At 46.0% G+C, this 19421-nt stretch overlaps 1 protein-coding gene across 3 annotated transcripts; it reads right to left on the minus strand.

The window, feature by feature from the left end:
• Nucleotides 1-8145: 8145 nt before the first annotated feature.
• ZBTB18 (zinc finger and BTB domain containing 18) lies at nt 8146-16999 on the minus strand. Of its 3 annotated transcripts, XM_058700222.1 has the most exons (3): nt 14378-16176; nt 11273-11960; nt 11023-11160 (listed from the first exon to the last, which is right to left on the minus strand). In XM_058700222.1, exons 1-3 carry the CDS (start codon nt 14388-14390, stop codon nt 11151-11153), a joined length of 711 nt encoding a protein of 236 aa, XP_058556205.1. In that variant the 5' UTR covers nt 14391-16176; the 3' UTR covers nt 11023-11150. The 3 variants fall into 3 exon arrangements, with proteins under 3 accessions (XP_058556204.1, XP_058556203.1, XP_058556205.1); XM_058700221.1 differs by lacking the exon at nt 14378-16176 and adding an exon at nt 16859-16999 and having other exon boundaries at nt 8146-11960; XM_058700220.1 differs by having other exon boundaries at nt 8146-11960.
• Nucleotides 17000-19421: the final 2422 nt, after the last annotated feature.

A 19421-nucleotide genomic window follows, 5' to 3' on the forward strand; every position in this document is an offset into this window, starting at 1 on the left:
CAGCCGTATCCAAAGTCCAGATGGAAAGCTGTCAACAAAGAGGCTCCTTCCGCTCTGCCTACTGCATGATTCATCCCTGGCACGAAGACAGGCCCGGAGATGGCCCCACCACCTTGACTCCCATAGGTGAGCCAGGAGCAGAGCACAGGTGCCCACTCCCCGGCTCAGCAGGGAGGGATCAGGTCAGAAAATGCCGCAAAACGCACAACCTGGCCTTTGTTAAAACCATCATGAGCTCATTAAAAACACATGCAGAAATGGTTAAACAAAATCCCCTAAACCTTTCACAAAATTGCCAGTCTATTAGAAGGACTGAGCTCACAGCAAACTCTCCTTTCCAATGTGTGCAATGGGGCAGCTAATGTCCTTTGGACTCTTGTCTATGGCACTGAGCGGCGGGGGGGGAAGGGGGAGGCGGGGAGGGGGGACCTGTTTGTTTTTGGTTCTTGTTTTTCAACTTTTTCCTAACCCAAACTCTTAAATACATCAACCAAAAGGACCTATTTCACCAAACGTGTCTTCTTAAAGTCATGGCCTTTAAAAAAAAAAAAATCTACGAAAATTATAAAATAAAAAGGAAGATTTGCGTCATTATATCAAGGGGAGAAAGGAGGAACAGAAAAAGAGACGAGTGTGGCAGGAATCCTCTTGTAAAGTGGCGCTGCATCAAAGAGCCAAGCGGACACTCCGAAAGGGCTTTCCGACGCCTGTTTACATGGGCAAGACGGACCGTAAGTTTATTCCAGGCAATAAATAGCTACTCAAAGTTTCCCTAAAAGGAGCACAGCAGCTCTGCATTTCTTCAAGGTGTAGACTTTGAACAGGTGCATCTTCCTCTAAAGGGACTTGCTCATCATCGTGCCACAGCGTGGCTCTAGGCACACGTAACATAGCAAGCACATCGGTGATGTGAGGCCAGAAACGGAGAGGCTGCGAGCTCTGATCTGGCGTGTTCCACCTTCTCCTGGTGAGATCGGAGGAACCCACTGAAGGCTCTGGGTGAATCGCTTTAATCTGTGTGCTTCCCTGGGGAGCGGTGCCTGTTCGTTATCGTGATATATATTAATCATGCTGTTGTTTATATTATGACGCAAGTGTAAACGTAAACCAGAGCTTCCGTCTTGGTCTCTTCAACATTAAAGGGGAAAAAAAGTATCTGTGTTCCACTTGGGTTTTTGGATTAGATCATCAGAGAGTTGAAAAGGCTTTGAGAGATTTGGCAGAGGAACCAACAGTGGCATGTGAGTTACACAAGGTTCGTGTAGGTAAACGTGTGGACCACCTACCAGCCCACCTGGGAATGTGCAACCGTTCCCATGACTGTGCTCCTTTCCTGTTTGCACTGCACTTAGAGGTTGCTTTCCTCCAGGCCTGCTTAAAACTGAAATAAAGTTGAGGCATTCAGTGCTCCATGGATTAAAATCATAAAATTCCACCTTGAACACAATCCACGTTGGTAAGAAGGCTGGATGCTAAGGAGAAACTTCCTCTCAGGGTAAGAAATAATAATTGTCATAACAGTGATGTCACCTCAGATGACAGACTCAGCCCCTTGTCTCTGAGCCTAACGTTTTGCACATCTGTGGTCACATTACTCTAAGGAAGAAGGTGAGGTGGGCATTATTACTCTGGTCTCAGAAACGGAAAAATGAAGGTGTCAGGGCATGGTCCCTTCCGTGTCATTGGTAGACCTTCTGCAAATTTCTCCTCAGTCTTCTGTTCAGCAGCCGATCCTGAGAGAAGGAGGTGAGAAACATTCCAAGAACTGAGGCCAATTTTCAGATTAAGCGGAAAACTATTCAGTTCTCCCACTTGGGCGGCAAAATGAGTTTCGAGGCTTCTGTCTGGCTGCCACCCGGCCATGCCGCCATGTTTCTTCTCTCCCTCTCAAATGGCCAGCGACAGGTCTGTCAACCCTATAGTCAGTAGCCCTGCAAGAAGCAGGGCCTCGTTGTGGTTGAACAAATAACATGTTTTGGAAACCCAAGCAACTCTTTTTGTGGCCGGGAGCAGAGAGAGAGAGCGTGTCAGTCAGTAGACTTCTGCCAGGGTTTCCGCTCCTGGAGAGCCTGAGGCAGAGGGCCCAAGACATGCCTACCTCTGACACCGGCAGAGAGTGTTCTTCTGTGATGTTTTTAAAATAGTTGATAGGCTCGAAGCCAGGAAGAGACATCGTAGAATTCCAGTCTTGGGTTCGGTTTGTAAATACACACAGCAGACAATGGTAAGCGCAATGGTGGTAAACATATAATTCCGTGATGCAAGGTTTATCCCCTGGGCATAACCAGAATGTAGATTTCAGATTCAGACGCCACCAAAGATGTGCCCAGAGCGAGGAATTCACCCTTCGTGTGCTTCTAAAGAGAGGAAAACCTCGTGTCTGAAATGATAGATGGTCAATGGCTTGGGGAATGTATGAAATGTTTGCAAAATCCTTTCAGTTCCTTCCCCTCCCCTATGCCTAGCTCTGCACCTGCCCCTCTATGCCCAGGATAAATAAACTGGAAATCACTTTTGTTCCTTCAAGCTCTGAGTTTTTGTGATTTTAGATGGGTCTCTGTGGAAGCCCATGTGCTACGGCAGTCTGTAGGGGAGGGTATCCGACACACAATACAGGTCTTCAAATGATGGAGAATAATTGGACCATTAGATTATTTTCAAATTCTGGCCATTAGATTGTTACAATCCGAATAACAAAATTAATTCATTATTTCAAGAACATTCAGTCCAGAATGCAAATTTTAAAAATTCAGGATACAGAAGTAAGCCTGGGATTGTTTTTGTTTATAATGCTTAAAAGTTTTGTTATTTTTGGAGAAGGAAAAAATTATATATGTATTATTAAGTAAGAATAACAATGTGAGGATTGATTGCCTTCAAGGGCATCATTTGACTGACTTTTAAACAGAAACACTTCAATCATTAAAATCCTTCCATGCTGGTCAAGCCTCCAAACCCGCCTGTATTTTGACTAAAGTATTATTTATACTGCAAGATAAGCACCTTTACGAAGCAAATGGAACAAAAATGATGACAAACCCTCCCTCCCTCCCCTTTTGCACATAAGTGATTCTAGTACTGCTCTGAGGCATCCCTCAAGTAAAATAACATATAAATAGAATGTGAGAAATCACCACATTTTCTAGACTCCACACTTAGTATGAAAAACAAAACTTCACTGTGCCCCAACATCCCCTCTAATTTTGTTTTCTCTTAACCTAGGGATTTCATGCAGTTCAGTGTCATTTGTTGTAATAAGTCCCCGGAAATACCTCAGCTCCTTCGTCCGAGTGCTCCGCCTGTACCCACCCCCCCCCCCCAGCCCGCCCATGTAGTTTGCTGGTGCAGACTGGCAAATACGGCCAATCTCAATGTAGTTTTCATTTCAAAGTCGTTTCCATTCTTTCACGATGGTAGAAATTCAGACATGACACCGACTGGGTTGGAAAATTCATGGGTGCAGAGTGGTGTCAAAACCACTCCTTGCGTAAAATTTTACCCTCTATAGGAGGGACATGGAGACATGGAGAAAACAGAGGACATTATATGAAGTATAAATTTCATATATATATGAAATTTGGGTCTCAGCAGAAATAAGAACGTAAAGGCATATTCCCGTATTCCATCTGCACCCCTCACCCCCTCCAGCTTCTTTGGGTTTATTCAGTTGCGAAGTCTTGGGGATCCTGAAATCTTAAATGTATCGTGTCTGTGCTTTGATTGTAAACCTGCACCATTGTCCCTTCCTGGCCCATCCTTGAGAGGCTGTCTTTCTCAAAGGAAGTTAGTTATAGAAATAACTTTATAAATTTGATCTTCTTGGGATATGATTCTGTGCTCAAACTTCTATCCGGTGAGGACTGTAAGTTACACAGAGAAACAGTGTAAAGCAGGAGAAATGGATTTTTTTTTTACACTGTTTCACTAACTTCCGTGGCTGTGGCTCACAAGCAAGAAATACTTTTCTTAAATGTTTTAATTCTCCATTAGTATACCATTGTGCTTTTCTGAAAATTGTCCAAATAGACATCCTTAGGAAGCATTGTCGTCTGTCCAGTAAACATGAAAGGGGCATTTCAATATTACCAAACAGCTTGTTTACATGATACGGTTCCAAGGAAGTGGTCCACAGAAAAGATATATGTATAGTTTTAGTCTGCTTTTTAAAACAAATGTAAGAGATTCCCATGAAAAGCCTGAATGTTCTTCCTTTGATCAAAGATCATCTCAGAGCATTCGACATACAAAAAAATGTTAGTGTCTTTCTTAATCCTTTCAGAGGTAAAGTGCACACTGCATTGAGTAGTATTTTTTCAATGAAGTAAATACACCCCTCTTTATGAGTATTCTAAGTAATGGATATTTTTTTAATCACACACGGTTAAGATGCATTCCTTTATGCTCTGTCACATGTCAGAGTTAGCTTGGGCCCAGCATAGCACACATAAATAAACTTTTCCCATTCCTTCAAGTTCAGTACTGTTGTATAAGCATTATGTACTGAAACACCAGATTTAATCTACCCTCTAAATGTTTCCTAATATTCAGATACATTTTCCATACACCACCTCATACTAACTACAAATGTACTTCTTAACAAACTTCGATATTTAGGCCAATAGGACTTCTTCAATTCCTATGCAGTCATATTAAGCATGCATACTGACATTTAATAAAAACGACCTGATTTAATGATTAACTACAGAGATTATAACACACTGTAAAATAAGTCATTTCCGTGAAGGGACTCTCTATGGGTGTCATACTGCCTCTCAAAGCCACTCTAAATATCCTCACTGAAACTGTTACGGACTAATGTGCCACATTTTAAAGCCAAATTGGGTTTTCACTCTTCTCTTGCCAAACAGAGAGAATGCCTCCTATAGCAAAAGGCAGATTCAACTGCACACCCATTCCCTAAGACTAGAAAGAGGGCGAAAGTGCCTGGAAATTCAAGGAAAATTTTAGTTTCAAAAAATTGTTTTGTAAAGTACCCTTCAGCCAAGGGAAATACCACATTCACATAAACCTAGCGATTGTGATCCATAGTCAACTAGGAAATGTTAAAATAAAATCAGAAAAGTTGACTGGTATATTTGTCTCTCTCAACAAAAATCCGATTTCTCTCAAGGGCTTGACTATTTTCAGAAAAAGCTACGCTGTGAGCCCAAGTTACCGGGATAATTAATTGAACAATTGAGTGTACTAAGGTATTTGGGCTTAGAAGAGAAACTTTTCAAACTTCTGTTTCATTTCTATGACCTCACCCTTTCTTGTTACAATGTTTTAAATTTGGAGAGTTTAGCTTCATTTACAAGAAATTAACAAAAATGAGAAATAATTTTTAAGGGATCAGTTTGCAAAAATACTAAAAGTTTAATTTCTAAAATGTCTGTGAAAATAAACGACTACTTCTAAACACCTCCAGTGACATCAGTAAGATCTGACTGCTTTAGCTAACTCTTCACAATGTTAAGAAAATCTAAGGAGCGGGGAGGTTAGAAACATGTTTCTTTCTAATTGGAGTTGACTTGAAATAAAAAAAAATAGGTACTTCTACATTTGAGACCAAAGGCTCACATACGAAGATATTTTGCCACATTACTGTTGGCAAAAGGTAGAAAAATGTTAACATAAGGGACAAAATTTTGTCAGTGTAATAAACTTGGACTATGGCCAAAATAAAACTCCTAAAAAAGCTATTTGTTTAAAAGAAAACAATAAAACTATTATTTTATTTTTTAAATGGTATGATCTCTAGCATGTTAATGCCAAATGATTTTAAGGAAAAGGATAGAGCTCTTCCGTCCGGGATTTCAAAGTTCACACTTACTTGATTCACTTTATCAGCAATTTAAAACATTGTAACAAACAATTAAACAAAAATTTAGATCAGTGTCTACAAATGAAATATAAGATTATCGGAGTTTCCTAACCAGAGGTATATAAAAGTTTCCCCAATTATATTAGAAATCAAAGAATGTTTTAAGTTTTCTAGGAATAAAATATAGTCCTACAATACAGGAAATTTTGAGATCTTAAGACTTTAAAAAAAATCCTTGTCTCCTACAGTGGGGTTTGTAAAGTCTAATTTTTATGTACTTGTGTTTCATTGAAACTTGCGAGACTCAAGATTTTTTAAGCAGCATGACTTCTTGGGTAAAAAACTCAACTGTTTTCTTTGATGATAGTTCAAAACAAAAGATTTACTTGGAAAAATGAATATTTTGACCATTTTAATGTGCACCTTTGTGTAATTATAACATGGTGTTCACCTTTTTCTAGGCTCTCGAGAACCTGTTTATAGGTAATCATGACAAGTCTGTTAAAGAAAAACTCTACTTGATTCACCCATTAATCTGATAGCATAAATAACCAGAAAGGAAATCCAAAACCAACATCCCTAACATTTTATACTTCTGGGATATTCCCTAGGGTGCAGCTTACACACAGTGCTGGGCCCACAGTGATCTAGGGCATGACTGACTACCTAAAAAAACAGATGGTTTCAAAAGTAAATGAAATCACATAGTTAAAATACACTTAGACATCAGCCAGATGTCAAAGGGGGAATCAATTTGAATGGTTTCCAACGTGATTACATGACAAATTAATTTCCTTTTTTTTTGAAATGTAGCAAATGAACAACTGATTCCTTCACTTCTCTTAACAAATGTGGCGATTTATGTAATTGATATGCTGTCCTAGGTTTGCAAGAAATGTTTTAAGTAGTTATTTCTTCCAAATCACACGTCAAAATATTGTTTTCATGAGTATATCCAGCTAAGTTTAAGACAATGCTCATTTTAAATTAGATGCTAGTTGGTGAAACTAAATTATAACTCTCAACATCTCAACAAAACCAGAAAGTTTTGAGGGACTATGACCAGTTACTACAGGAACTGAAAACACAAAATCCACCTTCTCTACCCCAGTTCCCTCCACCCACCCCGCACCGACCCCCACCTCCAGCCCTTTTTAAAAATAAGCTTGTAACTGCTGAAAAATAATTCTGTGGAGTTCAAATACACATTCCTCTTTCACGTGAAACAACATTTGGTTGGTTAAAACCCAGTGTGAGTTACGTGTAATAGAAATCCTGCTTCAACCAAAAAAAAAAAAAAAAAAAAAAGCAAATGCAGGGATTCCAAATAGTAAACTACTAATTGCGCTGATTAAAAAAATCTTTTTGGATTCTCAACCAAAGCCATCCAGGAGCTCACAAGTATAGTTCCAAGCTCTGGACCTTGTATCTCACTTTTTCTATGGAAGTTAAGAAAATTCCCATTCCTATTGGCCTTATAACATAAATGTATTTTATTGGACAGCAGTCATGTAAAACTGTAACTTCATATGTATCTCTAAAGGCTGGAAGGTACTGACAGATACAGATCTGAGGGTTTACAAAAACTCTCTCAGGTCTGCGCCGGCCCTACGCACACTTAGGACCGAGTGTGACAATTCTAAAGTGCTGTCCGGGACCACGCGTGCTCTGTCCATCCACCAGCAGTGTTTCTCACCCTGACACGCCTGAGACCATCACAAAGTCGGGACGATCACAAAAGTGAGGGTCTGGAGTCCTTGTAACTGCATTTTCAAAGTAAAACTCTGAGAATTCAAAGTTGGGAACATCTGAGCTCTCCCAGCAACAAAAAGGACCCGTGGAGCCAATCTCGAACGATCGAATGCTTGCTAATTGGATTGCCTAGAATTCCAAGTTGTTAGCCAAGCACTCTTCCAAGTGAAGACATCCGGTCTCCTCAGCCTTCCACTTACACCAGAACACAGAATAGGTTGGACCGGCCGACTCAGGGTAAGATCACCCGCGAGAGGGACTCAGCGTGTGTGTGAATGAGCAGCTGTTGTAGGCGGTATGATGAAAAGCCTAGACTGCCCCTTGAAGTTTTATAGATTCACCCACTCTTGATCTAGGTTGTAGAAAACGGGTCACGTTTTAAAAATGTGCATGAGGCCCTTAAGTGACCAGAAGCCAAGATGACTGCACATCTCTGTTGGCGTTAATAAGGCATTCTAGTAACTTCGTAAGCCCCGGATAGAACGGATATTAAAAATGAGGGCACCAGGTACATACACACTTAGGATCTATGGGGTAGATAGATCACAATGAAAAGAACACACGCAAAATTCTCAGTTCATATAATTTATTGCAGTTAGCACACAGTTTAAAAATTCACCAACACACCAATAGTACAAAACTAAACAGCATTATAAGTTATTCCCCCCTCAGGAAAATAAAACATACTATGATTGTCAAAGCTAGATGTCAGTCTAAGTTTTAGAACAAAGGAAGAATGTGAAACTAATAAAAGGGAAAAGCAATCACTCACAATGACCACAAAAAGAAAATCCAAAAGAAAGTCCGTTTTCTCAGACATTGATTGTCTCCTCTAAATTAATAAAAATTATTTTAACATAAACTGTATTTAAAAAAAAAAAAAAAACAAACTAGAAACTCTTCAAGTAACTAAAGATAATGCTCCAAGGCCATTTTCACAGCTTTTTTTGTTTGTTTGTTTGCTTTAAATGCCATTACAGCCAAATTAACACACATTTGACCAAATATTTCCAAAACAGTCCAGCAACACACAATGGAGTTTTCCATTCAGTATCTTAAGCACAAAAATAGGCTATGTTTACAGTAGTTAAGGCGATCAAATTTTAAACAAAAGCAATTAAAAAAAAAAAAAGGGAAAAACAGCAAACGTTTTCCATGCTACTCCCATAGACCTTATTTGTAAGTGCAAGACAGGAAAACAAACACTGTGCAAAATGCTTTTGCCCTGCGCGCTGGTCATTAAAAACCACACGTCGGGCTGCAGCCTGTGCTGCGTGATACACATAGTCTACTAACCCCCTTCCCCACCTTCCCCACGTCAATCAAGGCAGGCCAGTCCTTTCAGCCCGGGGCTTTTTCAGTCCATAGAATCTTTTCATGAGTTGGGGTGGGGGTGGGGGTGGGTGTTGGGGGGGGGGGATGATGAAGGAGGGGAGGGAGGGAGGGTTAAGGAAGAAGGGGAGAAAAAGAAAGGGGAGCCAAAAAAAAAAACCCAAAAACAAAAATAAAAAAAAAGAGAGAATGACCTATTGTCAATTTGTGCAGTAGTTATTCTAAAAATGCTCCACTGGGTAAATGTGTACCCCTAAACTTTGAGCTGGCATGGGTTCTGTGCAATCAGAAGTCTGTTACAAATGCACACTGCACATGCAAATCTTTAAGCCGTTTGTAAACATTTATATTTTCCTTGTTATGTAGCGAAGTTATCAATTTGCAGCTTAAGTTTTTATTCAGCTTAACAGTTTCAACTTAAAGACAGTGGGAAAGTCAATTTAAATTATATAAAATAAAAATAAAAACAGTGCATTTACGTTCTTCATAACACCAGGTTTTTTTTCCCCAAACGGTGCTATTTTGTTTTTCTAAGGAAATTAAATAATTTTAAACTCACTCGTTAAAGTTATACAATGCAAACAAAGACAAAAAATATATTGAAACTCATGCATTTCTGTAGCGTTAATATTTACTTTTCAAGACTCAACTAAGAGCATCAACACAACCTGTCAAGTTCTTTGACACCCCCCCCCAGCCCGTGTAATCAATTACAGTATACAAGAACAGTAATTCACATTTTTCAACACACAGTTCAACACTGCTGGAGCTGCAGTATCCTTTTCCATCCCAAGCAAACCTTCACAAAGACAGCGTCCCAGTGAGCCCAGTGTACTTTCCGCATTTCTCTCATTGGGAACCGTCAGGAAACCAGAAGTTGCCACAGAAAGTTTTAAGTCAACTGCTTGTTTAAAAATAGATAATCCAGCATCTCAGAAATCTCCCATTTGGGTCTAAAAGCATTCAGGTTTCCAACAGCCAGAAAAGATTCATGCAATTTGTGACATATAGAGAGGCTAATAAAACTGGAGGGGATCTCTACTCCGAAACAAAACAAAACAAAACAAAAACAAAGTGGAAAAAGAGAAAGAGAGAAAGAGAGAGAGAGAGAGAGAGAGAGCGCGAGAGCGAGAGCTCAGAAGACAATGCAGTGTCGACAAAATGAAGCCCTGTGAAAGCATCTTGTGATAGGACGACCTGTTTCAAAGGTTCTTATTGGCTTCCTCCCCCTGACCCCTCGAAAGAAAAGGCCCTCTCTAGTCTCCGACTTGCTCGAGTCTCTTTTACCAGAATGCTAAATTAGCGAGAGTCTCATGCTACTCTAAAGTGCAAAACCGAGTCAACACCCCGACGTCTTAGTTCCAGGAAACAAGGCTGCTTTTAGACCGTACCACAACTAGATAGAGATCTATGTATATATATGTACGTGTCGATATATATATTATTTATATAGAGAGAGAGATAGAAAATTATTTCCAGAGTTCTTGAGAGCTATCTTCTAAGGTCCAGTCTCTGACCGCGGGCAAGCTCAGGGCCTCGCTTTTGACAGACAAGGAGTTCACCAACTCACAGTGGAACTTGCGGATGTGTCTGTACAGGTCCCCCGACTGCGTGAACCTGCGCTCGCACCACTTGCAGGCGTGTGGCTTCTCGCGCGTGTGCACCACGGCGTGGCGGCTCAGGTTGTGCGAGTACTGGAAGCTCTTGCCGCACTGCGTGCACGTGTAGGGCTTCTCGCCCGAGTGGGTCCGCTCGTGGCGCTTGAGCGTGTACATGCACGAGAAAGTCTTGCCGCACAGCGAGCAGGTGGGCACGTTGACGTCGGCGGCCGGCTTGCCGCGCAGCCCGTCCTGCTCGCGGAAGTGCGTGCTCAGGTGGATCTGCAGGATGTGCGGGCTCGGGAAGACCTTGTTGCACAGCGGGCACATGAAGATCTGGCCGGCCGGGCTCAGGATGTTGGACACGTAGGGCAGCAGGCCGCCGTCCACGGCCGCCTCGGCCGGGCCGCGCTCGTGCTCCGGGCTCAGCATCTCGTCGTCGCTGGCCTTGTCCTCGCGCTCCAGCTCCCTCAACACCGAGTCCTCCCGCAGCGGAGCCAGGTGCGCCGGCTCGTACGGCCCGCGGGCGTTAGCGCCCCCGCTCTCTTTCGCGGCGCTATGCTCCATGTCATAGTCATTAGCGCCCACCTCGCCCTCCTCACACGGAGCCTCTTTCTCCACCTTCACCTGCACCAGGTTGCTTCTCAGCACGTCCTGTGAAGAGAAATAAGAGCTGTTCAGATTTTCAACTCCTGACAGGCTGGACTTGACAGACAGGTCCAGCACACAGTCAACATCTGCCGAATCCCTCACGGAGGCGACAGACCTCTGGGACAAAGACTCTGTGGAGCTGCAGGGGCTGGCCACTGTTTTTCCAGCTGCCGCGGCGTGTGGCTCTGCGTCCCCGCCGGCCGGGGGCAGGCCCGCCGAGTCCGAGGGCAGGCGCATCCACATGTTGCCGGGCTCGGCCGCCAAGTCCCTTTTGCCGGGCAGGAGGGTCAGCTTGTCGTCCTCGCCGTCGTCCTCGTCGCTGGGCAGGTCGCCCGCCATGTGGCTGCTGCCGTCCGAGAGGCTCTCGACTTTGTCCGAGCAGCTGGAGGCGTCCTCCTCCTTCTTGGTGCTGTCCGCCTCGGTGGTGGCTTTCTCCTTCAGCTTCTTTTTGCACACTTTGACGATGTCGTACATGTGGAGGTAACTGGCAGCTGCGAGCACGTCTTCAATGGGCAAGTCTTTGAACTGGAGTTTCCCTTCGTACATGAATTCAAGCAGGAGCGCGAAAGCCGGGGCTGTAACAATGTCGCTGTTCAGATGAACAATGTCCCTTTTGTCCAGCTGGTCCTTGTAAAAGAGGTGGAAGTACATGCTGCACGAAGCCAGCACAGCTCGGTGCGCGCGGAACTGGGCATCTCCCACCAGGACGGTGCAGTCACAAAGGAAGCCCTGGTGCCTCTGCTCGCTCAGACACTGCAGCAAATGTCTACTGTGGTCTGGGAACTCCATGCTGTCTTCATAACCTGGGGACAGAGACAGTCCTCGTGAGAGCCTGCTCAGGAACAACTTTCCGCCGCCCGGGTCCCCGTTACCAACAAAAAAAAAAAAAAAAAAAAAAAAAAAAGAGAGAGATAATGACAGTGATTCGGCTTGGGCCGCCGAGGTACCCGTCCCTGCATTTTAATCAGGCTCATGACCCGAGGACGACCAGACCGCACGCACGAAACCCAAACGCGAGAAGGAAAAACGTACCCTTTCCCAACTTCCTTACCCCAGCCCAACAGTCCCTGACGCATCCCCACCTTCCTGGAACTTTCCGGCAAGTTTTAAAAGCCTTCTGTTTCACTACTGGCCCTTATTGAGAGTGAGAATTTACATCTCTTTCAGGAGAAGTGAACCTACTCATCAAATTATGTCCTACGAAACCTGCAACAGCTCGTAGAGCGAACAAAGAAAAGTCCCAAACACATTCTGGAAGATTCAGAAAACTTGTTCAACCATCCTTTTTTATTCCATTACTTTTGATACATGACTGCGCTTAGAAACCACAATTTTAACACACACACACTGGCTGAATCAAGGGGAAAAAAGTGAAATCGCATAATTAGCTCAGAAATTAGCAAACAACTCACTTTTAAAGTCAGAGTGTTACAACAACAAAAGCCCTGTGTATAAAAACAGATGTTAACGCCTTAGGATTTGCAGGTAGAGCCCACGTGTACAAGAGATCAGAAAGAACTACACCAACAGATGGAAAAGATCATCTTTACTATGAACAAATCCAAATATTTTTTAAGTGAATGGAGGGGGGGAAAAAAAAGTAGTATTTCTTTGTAAAAATCTGTACATCTAGGATATGAGGAACCAGAAGGGCTTCCCTTCACTCTGAAAATTCTCACCTAAACTTTGATCCGTTGCAAAGCAAATGAATTCCATATTAAAATGATTTCAAACTTTTAAATAAAGGCGTATCGTATTCAAATGAAACTCCAAAACTTTACAGGTTCAACGTTCCCCCCCCACCACCCAAAAAAAAAAAAAAAAAAGGCCTTGCTAGAAAAAGAGAAACTATTTTTTTCTGACTCTGCCTTACCTCATTCAACAGAAAATACTTTGTTTCAATAAAACTTGATATATTTTGTTCTCTCACTAGCTTCTATTCTCTCAAATATGCATCGTTGCCCTTGTTTTCTGGTGAAGGAGGGTGAAATGGAGGGGGAGCAAAGGCGAGGAGGTACAAAGGGTCAAAATTCAACTGTAAAATTCAACTCCTTAAAAAAAAAAAAAGAAAAAAAAATCAAGAAAACCCGACTTCCCTTTTCCTATGACCAGAAGCAAGGTTCCACACCAACCAGCTCAGAAAGTACATTTGGGGAACGGATACATGGTAATTTAATATTCAGAAATTACCTCCCTGCTTTTTCTACACTTTGCCCAAGATGGGCTAAAAGTTTCATCCTAGCCCCCAAATGCGTTCCGCACGACGCCCCGCTAGAATACACCAAGATTTACAATACAATCACTTTGAGTGCTCCACAGCTAACATCAATCCTAATCCTTGAGAGGGCTAAAAATAAAGATTGGAGGGCAGCTCACAAGGTAGCCGTGATCAAATTAGGAGGCTGACAGGACAGAGAGGGACGAAGAAGGAAGCTTATAAACATCTGATCCAGCTGACTGTGGCCATATGGCAGCTGCTGCCGAGATAAAGAGATTAAGAATGGAGGAGTGCGATTACAGCTGTCTGGCCAATTCAGGCAGCTCAAATCTACAAGTTCTAAATTAGTCGCTAACACAAAAACTCCTGCAAATAATTATTGTTATGCTGAAATAAAAGATCTCTTAAATATATATTTGAAAGAGAAATGAGGAAACCAGTCAAACTATTCTCCTGGGGACAAAAGTTTTTTTTTCCCCCTTTTTAAAAAACCTTCGGTTTCAAAAGCACTTACAGCTGTATGTTTCAGTAGTGCTGCTGAATGTTTTTGAAGAATAAAGTTTCAGAGTGGAATTAATTACACAACAATCTAGCTTCTTAACTAGAATAATCTTCTCATATAAGTTTGATCGCTGGATTCCAGACAGTTTACTATTTCTCTCCCCCACTACCCCAAAAGCAAAAGGAGCCTAAATCGCAGTGAACAGAAAAAAGCATTCTAATCCAAAGTGATCTCAAAAAGCAACATTTCAAAGCCTTTCTTAGCATTTCAAAACTTGAAATATTTCTGTGTATAAAAGTTATTTACTTGCTCGAGCAAAAGGGATAAAAATTAAAACTAAACGAGCCCAAGACTTTCAACTCCAACAAGATGTTCATTTAATACTCGATTTCATATATTATTCCTAAACTGGGTTAGAAAAGTAATGTGATTTTTTTTTAATTAAATAAACAAAACACCAAAACAGAAATATGCTCAATCTAATCTCTTGCTACTCCTACCTTTAGGACACATAAACCTGATTAAGTCCTTTCCTCTGAGTCTCGCTGGCTCCAGGTCTGTTACATCGGTGGAAAAAAAGCAGACTAAGAGAGACAGATGCAAAGTGGAGATGATGTTAGAGAGGAACGAGATACCTTCTCCACCACAGATCCGCACACACTAACTCCCTGTCTGTGTGTTAGAATAAAAGGCTGAGGGATGGCAGGCTGTCAGCTGCTCTGACATCATGTTCAGATGGAAATGCTACCTCCAGCTGTGCTCCTTTTAATGCCATATGCTACTCCTCTACACTCCTGCCACCAGCTTTTTCTTAGGAGAACTTTTCTCTTCTGTTAGTATAAACAAAATACTTCAAAGTCTCCCTTTTTTTCCCCCAAACTTTCTAACAGAAGAAATTGAAAAACTCAGCATATGGAGTTCTACTGTATTTATGGAATAGCAACACTTCTGTCTTAAGTTGGTGGACTGGCTTACATACTGACAGCACACTCAAGCCACGGTGCTATTCAGGAAATCCAGATTCACTTTTATTCAACTCCAACGTTTAGTTTCAAAGGCAGCTTAGGGATATTTTTAAACCAACCCAATTGACATCTCCAGTCCCATTTCGACATTATTATGGCACTTTCATATTTTCCCCCTGCCGAGATCATGGCATACGTGTCTCAGGAGGGTGGAAGACTATTCAGAACTACTGCTCCAGCCTGGTTCACCTTCTTATTCCCCTCTTATTTAACTATTTATCTCCAGCTTCCCTCTCAACGCAATTTCTCACACTGCCAGTTCATGCAAATTTCAAGTCTCGGTATCAACGTGGTGAAACTGCACTTTCTGAAATCCTGGAAAGTACTTCGGTTCAATGAGACAAATTAATAAACGGTCACAACCTGCTACCACCACTTAACGTGAACGCTGCACCTGCGTATCTGATCCGCCTCCCGGCTCCGAAAAAGCAGAACTTTGTCTTCCCCTTGATCTGTGTCCCATAACAATCTCTTTTTGGGTCACTCTGTAATGTTTCGTGATCACAAGAAAACCTTTCAGAAAGGAGGTGGGGGGGGGGGGAGCAGGTTGAGTAAGTTTGGGAACTTTTTAGCTAGACTTTGTGGGTCTTTACTAATGGCTGATGAAATCGTAAGGTAACCCGGGCTGGGCCGACCAGTGCCCTGCAAGGTGCTGCGACATCTGTGAATGTCAAATACATCTCCACAGACTCCCGGGAGGGTGAGGAGAAGAACAGGCCTGAGGCGCAAGTGTCGCAGCCCTGCCTGGTGATCAGCACTCCGTTCTCATTAGGAAACCGCGGCAGAGTTAAAGAGTAACAAAACCCAACGTCTCGGTCCTGTCCTTCTCGCTCTGCCAAAGTCACAAACCTAACTTTCTCTAACTTCGCGGGGAATGACAGAATGACGAACGCCTATGCCAGGAGGCACCCTTCGCAGCTAAATTCCTTCTCAGCCACACAGCCTCTACTCCACAAATGCCCTCGCCCCATTCCAATATATCAGACATTAATCACCCCATTTACCCAGTGGGGTGGGGGGTGAGTGACAGTTTAATGAGTCCCAAGCACCGCAATGGGCCAGCGACTCCCACCCCACAAATCAACCCCTTCACGTCTTGCTACCGCGGGGTCCAGAGAGGTTTTGTGGGGTTGGGTTTTTGTTTTTCCAAGAGGTGGGGGCGAGGGTGCGGGGGTAAGAAATGCAAATGTCCACGTAGTTGGCCGTGCATAAAACACACGGGGAAAGAGGAAGGTTAAACCACAGGGAAGGAGGAGGAGGGCGGAGAGCCGGTGCAGCAGGAAAACACCTTAAACAACAGACGAGAAAACAGACCCGGGTCACGGCAACAACAAAAGAAAAGTCGTAAGAAGCAGCCCGCGGGAGGAGGGTGGCTGCCACCGCTTCCCCGACGCCGCGGCGCGCGAGCCCCCGGGGCCTCCCGGCAACTGCACCAGCCCGGGAGGGGCCCCTCCCCCGCCGGCCCCCTCCCCCCCCCGCCCCCCCCGCGGGCGCCACTGCAGCTGCACCGGTCCCCGGAGCCGCGGCCGTCCCGGGCGCCGCTGCAGCTGCGGCGGCTCCCAAGCCCCCCTCCCCCAGCCCGCCGCCCTCCGCACCCGGGAGGCGCCGCCGCAGCTGCACCGGCCGGGAGCCCGCCCCGCGCCGCAGCTGCACCGGCCGGGGGTGAGAGGGGGGGGGGGCGCGGAGCGGGCGAGCCCGCACCCCGCCCGACCCCGCAGCTGCGGCGGCCCCGTCCCCGCGCCCGGCCTCCCGCAGCTGCGCCGCCCCCCGCCGCCCCAGCCGCTCCAAGCACACAAACTAACTCCACTCGCGGGGGCGCCCCCGGCCCGGCCCGCCCTCCGCCCGCCCCGGCCCCGCCGGCCGGCCGGGGCCGCACAGCTGGCGCCCCCCGCCCGCCAGGGGGCCGCGCGCGGAGGGGGCGCCGGGTCAGGGGCCGGGGCGGGCGCCGGGACTCACACGGAGCGGCCCTAAGTCACCGCGTCCCCGCCGCCGCCGCCGCGTCCTCCGCCTCCTCCTCCTCCTCCTCCCGGCCGCCGCCGCCGCCGCCGCCGGACTTGGTGGGCTTCCTCCTCCTCTTGCCCCCCTCCCTCCCGGCCCCCCCGCCCCCCAATCCCGGCTCCGTCGCCCGCTCCCCCCTGCCCCCTCCCTCCCTCCCGCCCACCCCCGCTGGCAGCCGGAGGAGCGCGGCGGAGCGAAGAGGGCCCCACTCTCAACGGCTCCCCATGGCAGCAGCCCAGCGGCGGCCGCAGCCTGCCAGACACAGCGAGGGAGCGAGCGAGGGAGCGAGCGCGGAGCCGCCGGCCGGGGGGGGGGGGGGAGGGGGGGAAGAGGAGGGGGCGGGGGACAGGGGGGCGGGCGGGGGAGGGGGAGGGGAGGGGGCGGGAGGACGCACCACGCACGCACGCGGCGGCGCCGGCCAGATGTTCCCCCCCGCCCAGCCTCGGTCCGCCCCGCTCCTCCCCCTGCCTCCCTCCCTCCCGGCGTGGGGCCTCTGCGATTGACCGTAAGCGGCTGGACCGGAGCTCCTTGCCCGCCTCCAGCGCGCAATCTCCTCCAATAGGAGGGCGGCTTTGCAGGAGGGCGGAGGGAGTGGCGGGCAACTGTCGGATTGACAGGGAGACCCAGCCAATAGGAGAAGCGAGCCGGAGCTGCCGCTCGCGCGCGCCAATCGCGGGCAGAAACTGTCGGGGTGGGCTGGGCCCGGGCGGGCGGGGGCCGGCAGCGAGGCGGCGCGGGGCGGAGTCCTCCGGCGCAGCGGCGGTGGCGGCAGCGGAGCCCCTCTGGGTGACTTGGCCGTGAGAAAGTGAAAGGAGTCCGCAGGCGGCGGCGACAGCTGCGCTGGGAGGGGCTTGTCTTCGGCCTCGGAGGCCTCGCGCGCCCTGGGGGTGTGGAGCGAGCTTTTCCGTGTGCACCGTGACCACCATAAATACACTTTTAAACCTAGTGCGGCTCGTCCGCGCGGACTTGCGCCGGTTTCCTCCGGAGGCAGGGCCCCCGGGGACGCCGAGGGCCGGAGTCTGGCCTGCGGCGGCGCCCGGTGCCCCCTGTGCCGCGGGCGACGCCGCCGGCTCCTCGCCCCCCCCCCTCAACCCCCCCCCACTCCCCAAGCGCGGGGAGCAGGGCCGAGGCCCGCCGCGGCCGCGCCCGGTCCCCAGGTGCGCACCCGGGCGCTGGGGACGCGGCCAGGCGGGGAGGTAGGTCCGGCTGCCGGCGGCGCTTTCACGCCCCAGGTGCACTCGCACTGCCGCAAGTGCGCACTCCCACGTGGCCACATTGTAGAGAACTACAGTAAAATTGGTACTTGTGGAAGCCCAGCCTGATTCCTTAATTGGCACGTACTGAGCCACAACGTTAACCCACCGAGGGAAGATGCAGGACTTGCCCTCCCTTCAAATGAACTTTTTATTCGGTCCCTCTTCTTTGCAAGTAAATTGGGTTAATCACGGCCATGAAGCAATGTAGAAACTTATATTCGCAAGAAATTAGAAATCTTGTTGAGGCAGGGGTTACAAGTAAAGAGTTGAACAGCAAGTTAAAAAATGGTTCGAGAATGTGAACTAGAAAATTGCACAGTGAGGAAGTCACTACACTAGTAATTGTCGAATGAAATGTGTTTATTCTTTGGTAACTGAAGCGGGACTGGCAAGCCTGTTGTTAACCAACTTGCCAGGAGACCTTTCAGCTGGGCAAAATGTGCTTTCATTTTGTTCCAGGTCAAATGGGTAAACGAAGTTGAAAGTGTTGTGTGGGCAAATCAGACATGTTGAATTACTGATGAAGTAAAAACAGGAGCACGTAACATGCCTGGAACTGAAATACTGTTAAGATATCCTGTTAGAAACAGTAGTGATGGTCTCTACTCTTTCCTCAACTTTTTCATATTGCCCTCAAGATTGATCACTGAGGCCAAGGCCACCCTGTAATAACTGGGTTTTTTTAGTCCGTGAAATAAATCTTACGTGTGCTTCTGGTGAATTCTAGATCTTTTCATCTGTTGGTACAAGGCCCAATTTCAGTTTGACCTGTTTCAAGTTAGGAAAACTTGTAAATGTTCTTGATGGATGAAATATACCATATTTCATATATATATTTTATATTTCATATATATTTGTATAGTATATGTACAGTGTATATATACTTTCCGTTATATATATAATATATGTGTGTGTGTATATGTGTGTGTGTGTGCGTGTGTGTATATATATATATATGAAAAGGAGCGCATGCTTTGCCAACAAATTCAGGGAAGAAAAAGGATAAAGAAATGTTTGCATTCTCAAAGCTGTTTCTCATCTATTAAAAGTTAAAAATAAGGAAAGTAACAGATCTCTGGATGAGTAGACGTAATAGTGAAATATGAAAAAATAGTGAAAAAATAATGAATTCATGAGAAAATTAGAACAGATTATCCACAAAAAGCTTAGAAACTCAGTTCTGTGGCATATAGAGCAAAATCACAGCTGTAACAAAAGGTTTCACACAATGCATCTAGGAGTAAAGGCACCAGAGGTGTGTGGGG

Source organism: Neofelis nebulosa, chromosome 15 (genome assembly GCF_028018385.1).
Source record: "Neofelis nebulosa isolate mNeoNeb1 chromosome 15, mNeoNeb1.pri, whole genome shotgun sequence".
Lineage (NCBI taxonomy): Eukaryota > Metazoa > Chordata > Mammalia > Carnivora > Felidae > Neofelis > Neofelis nebulosa.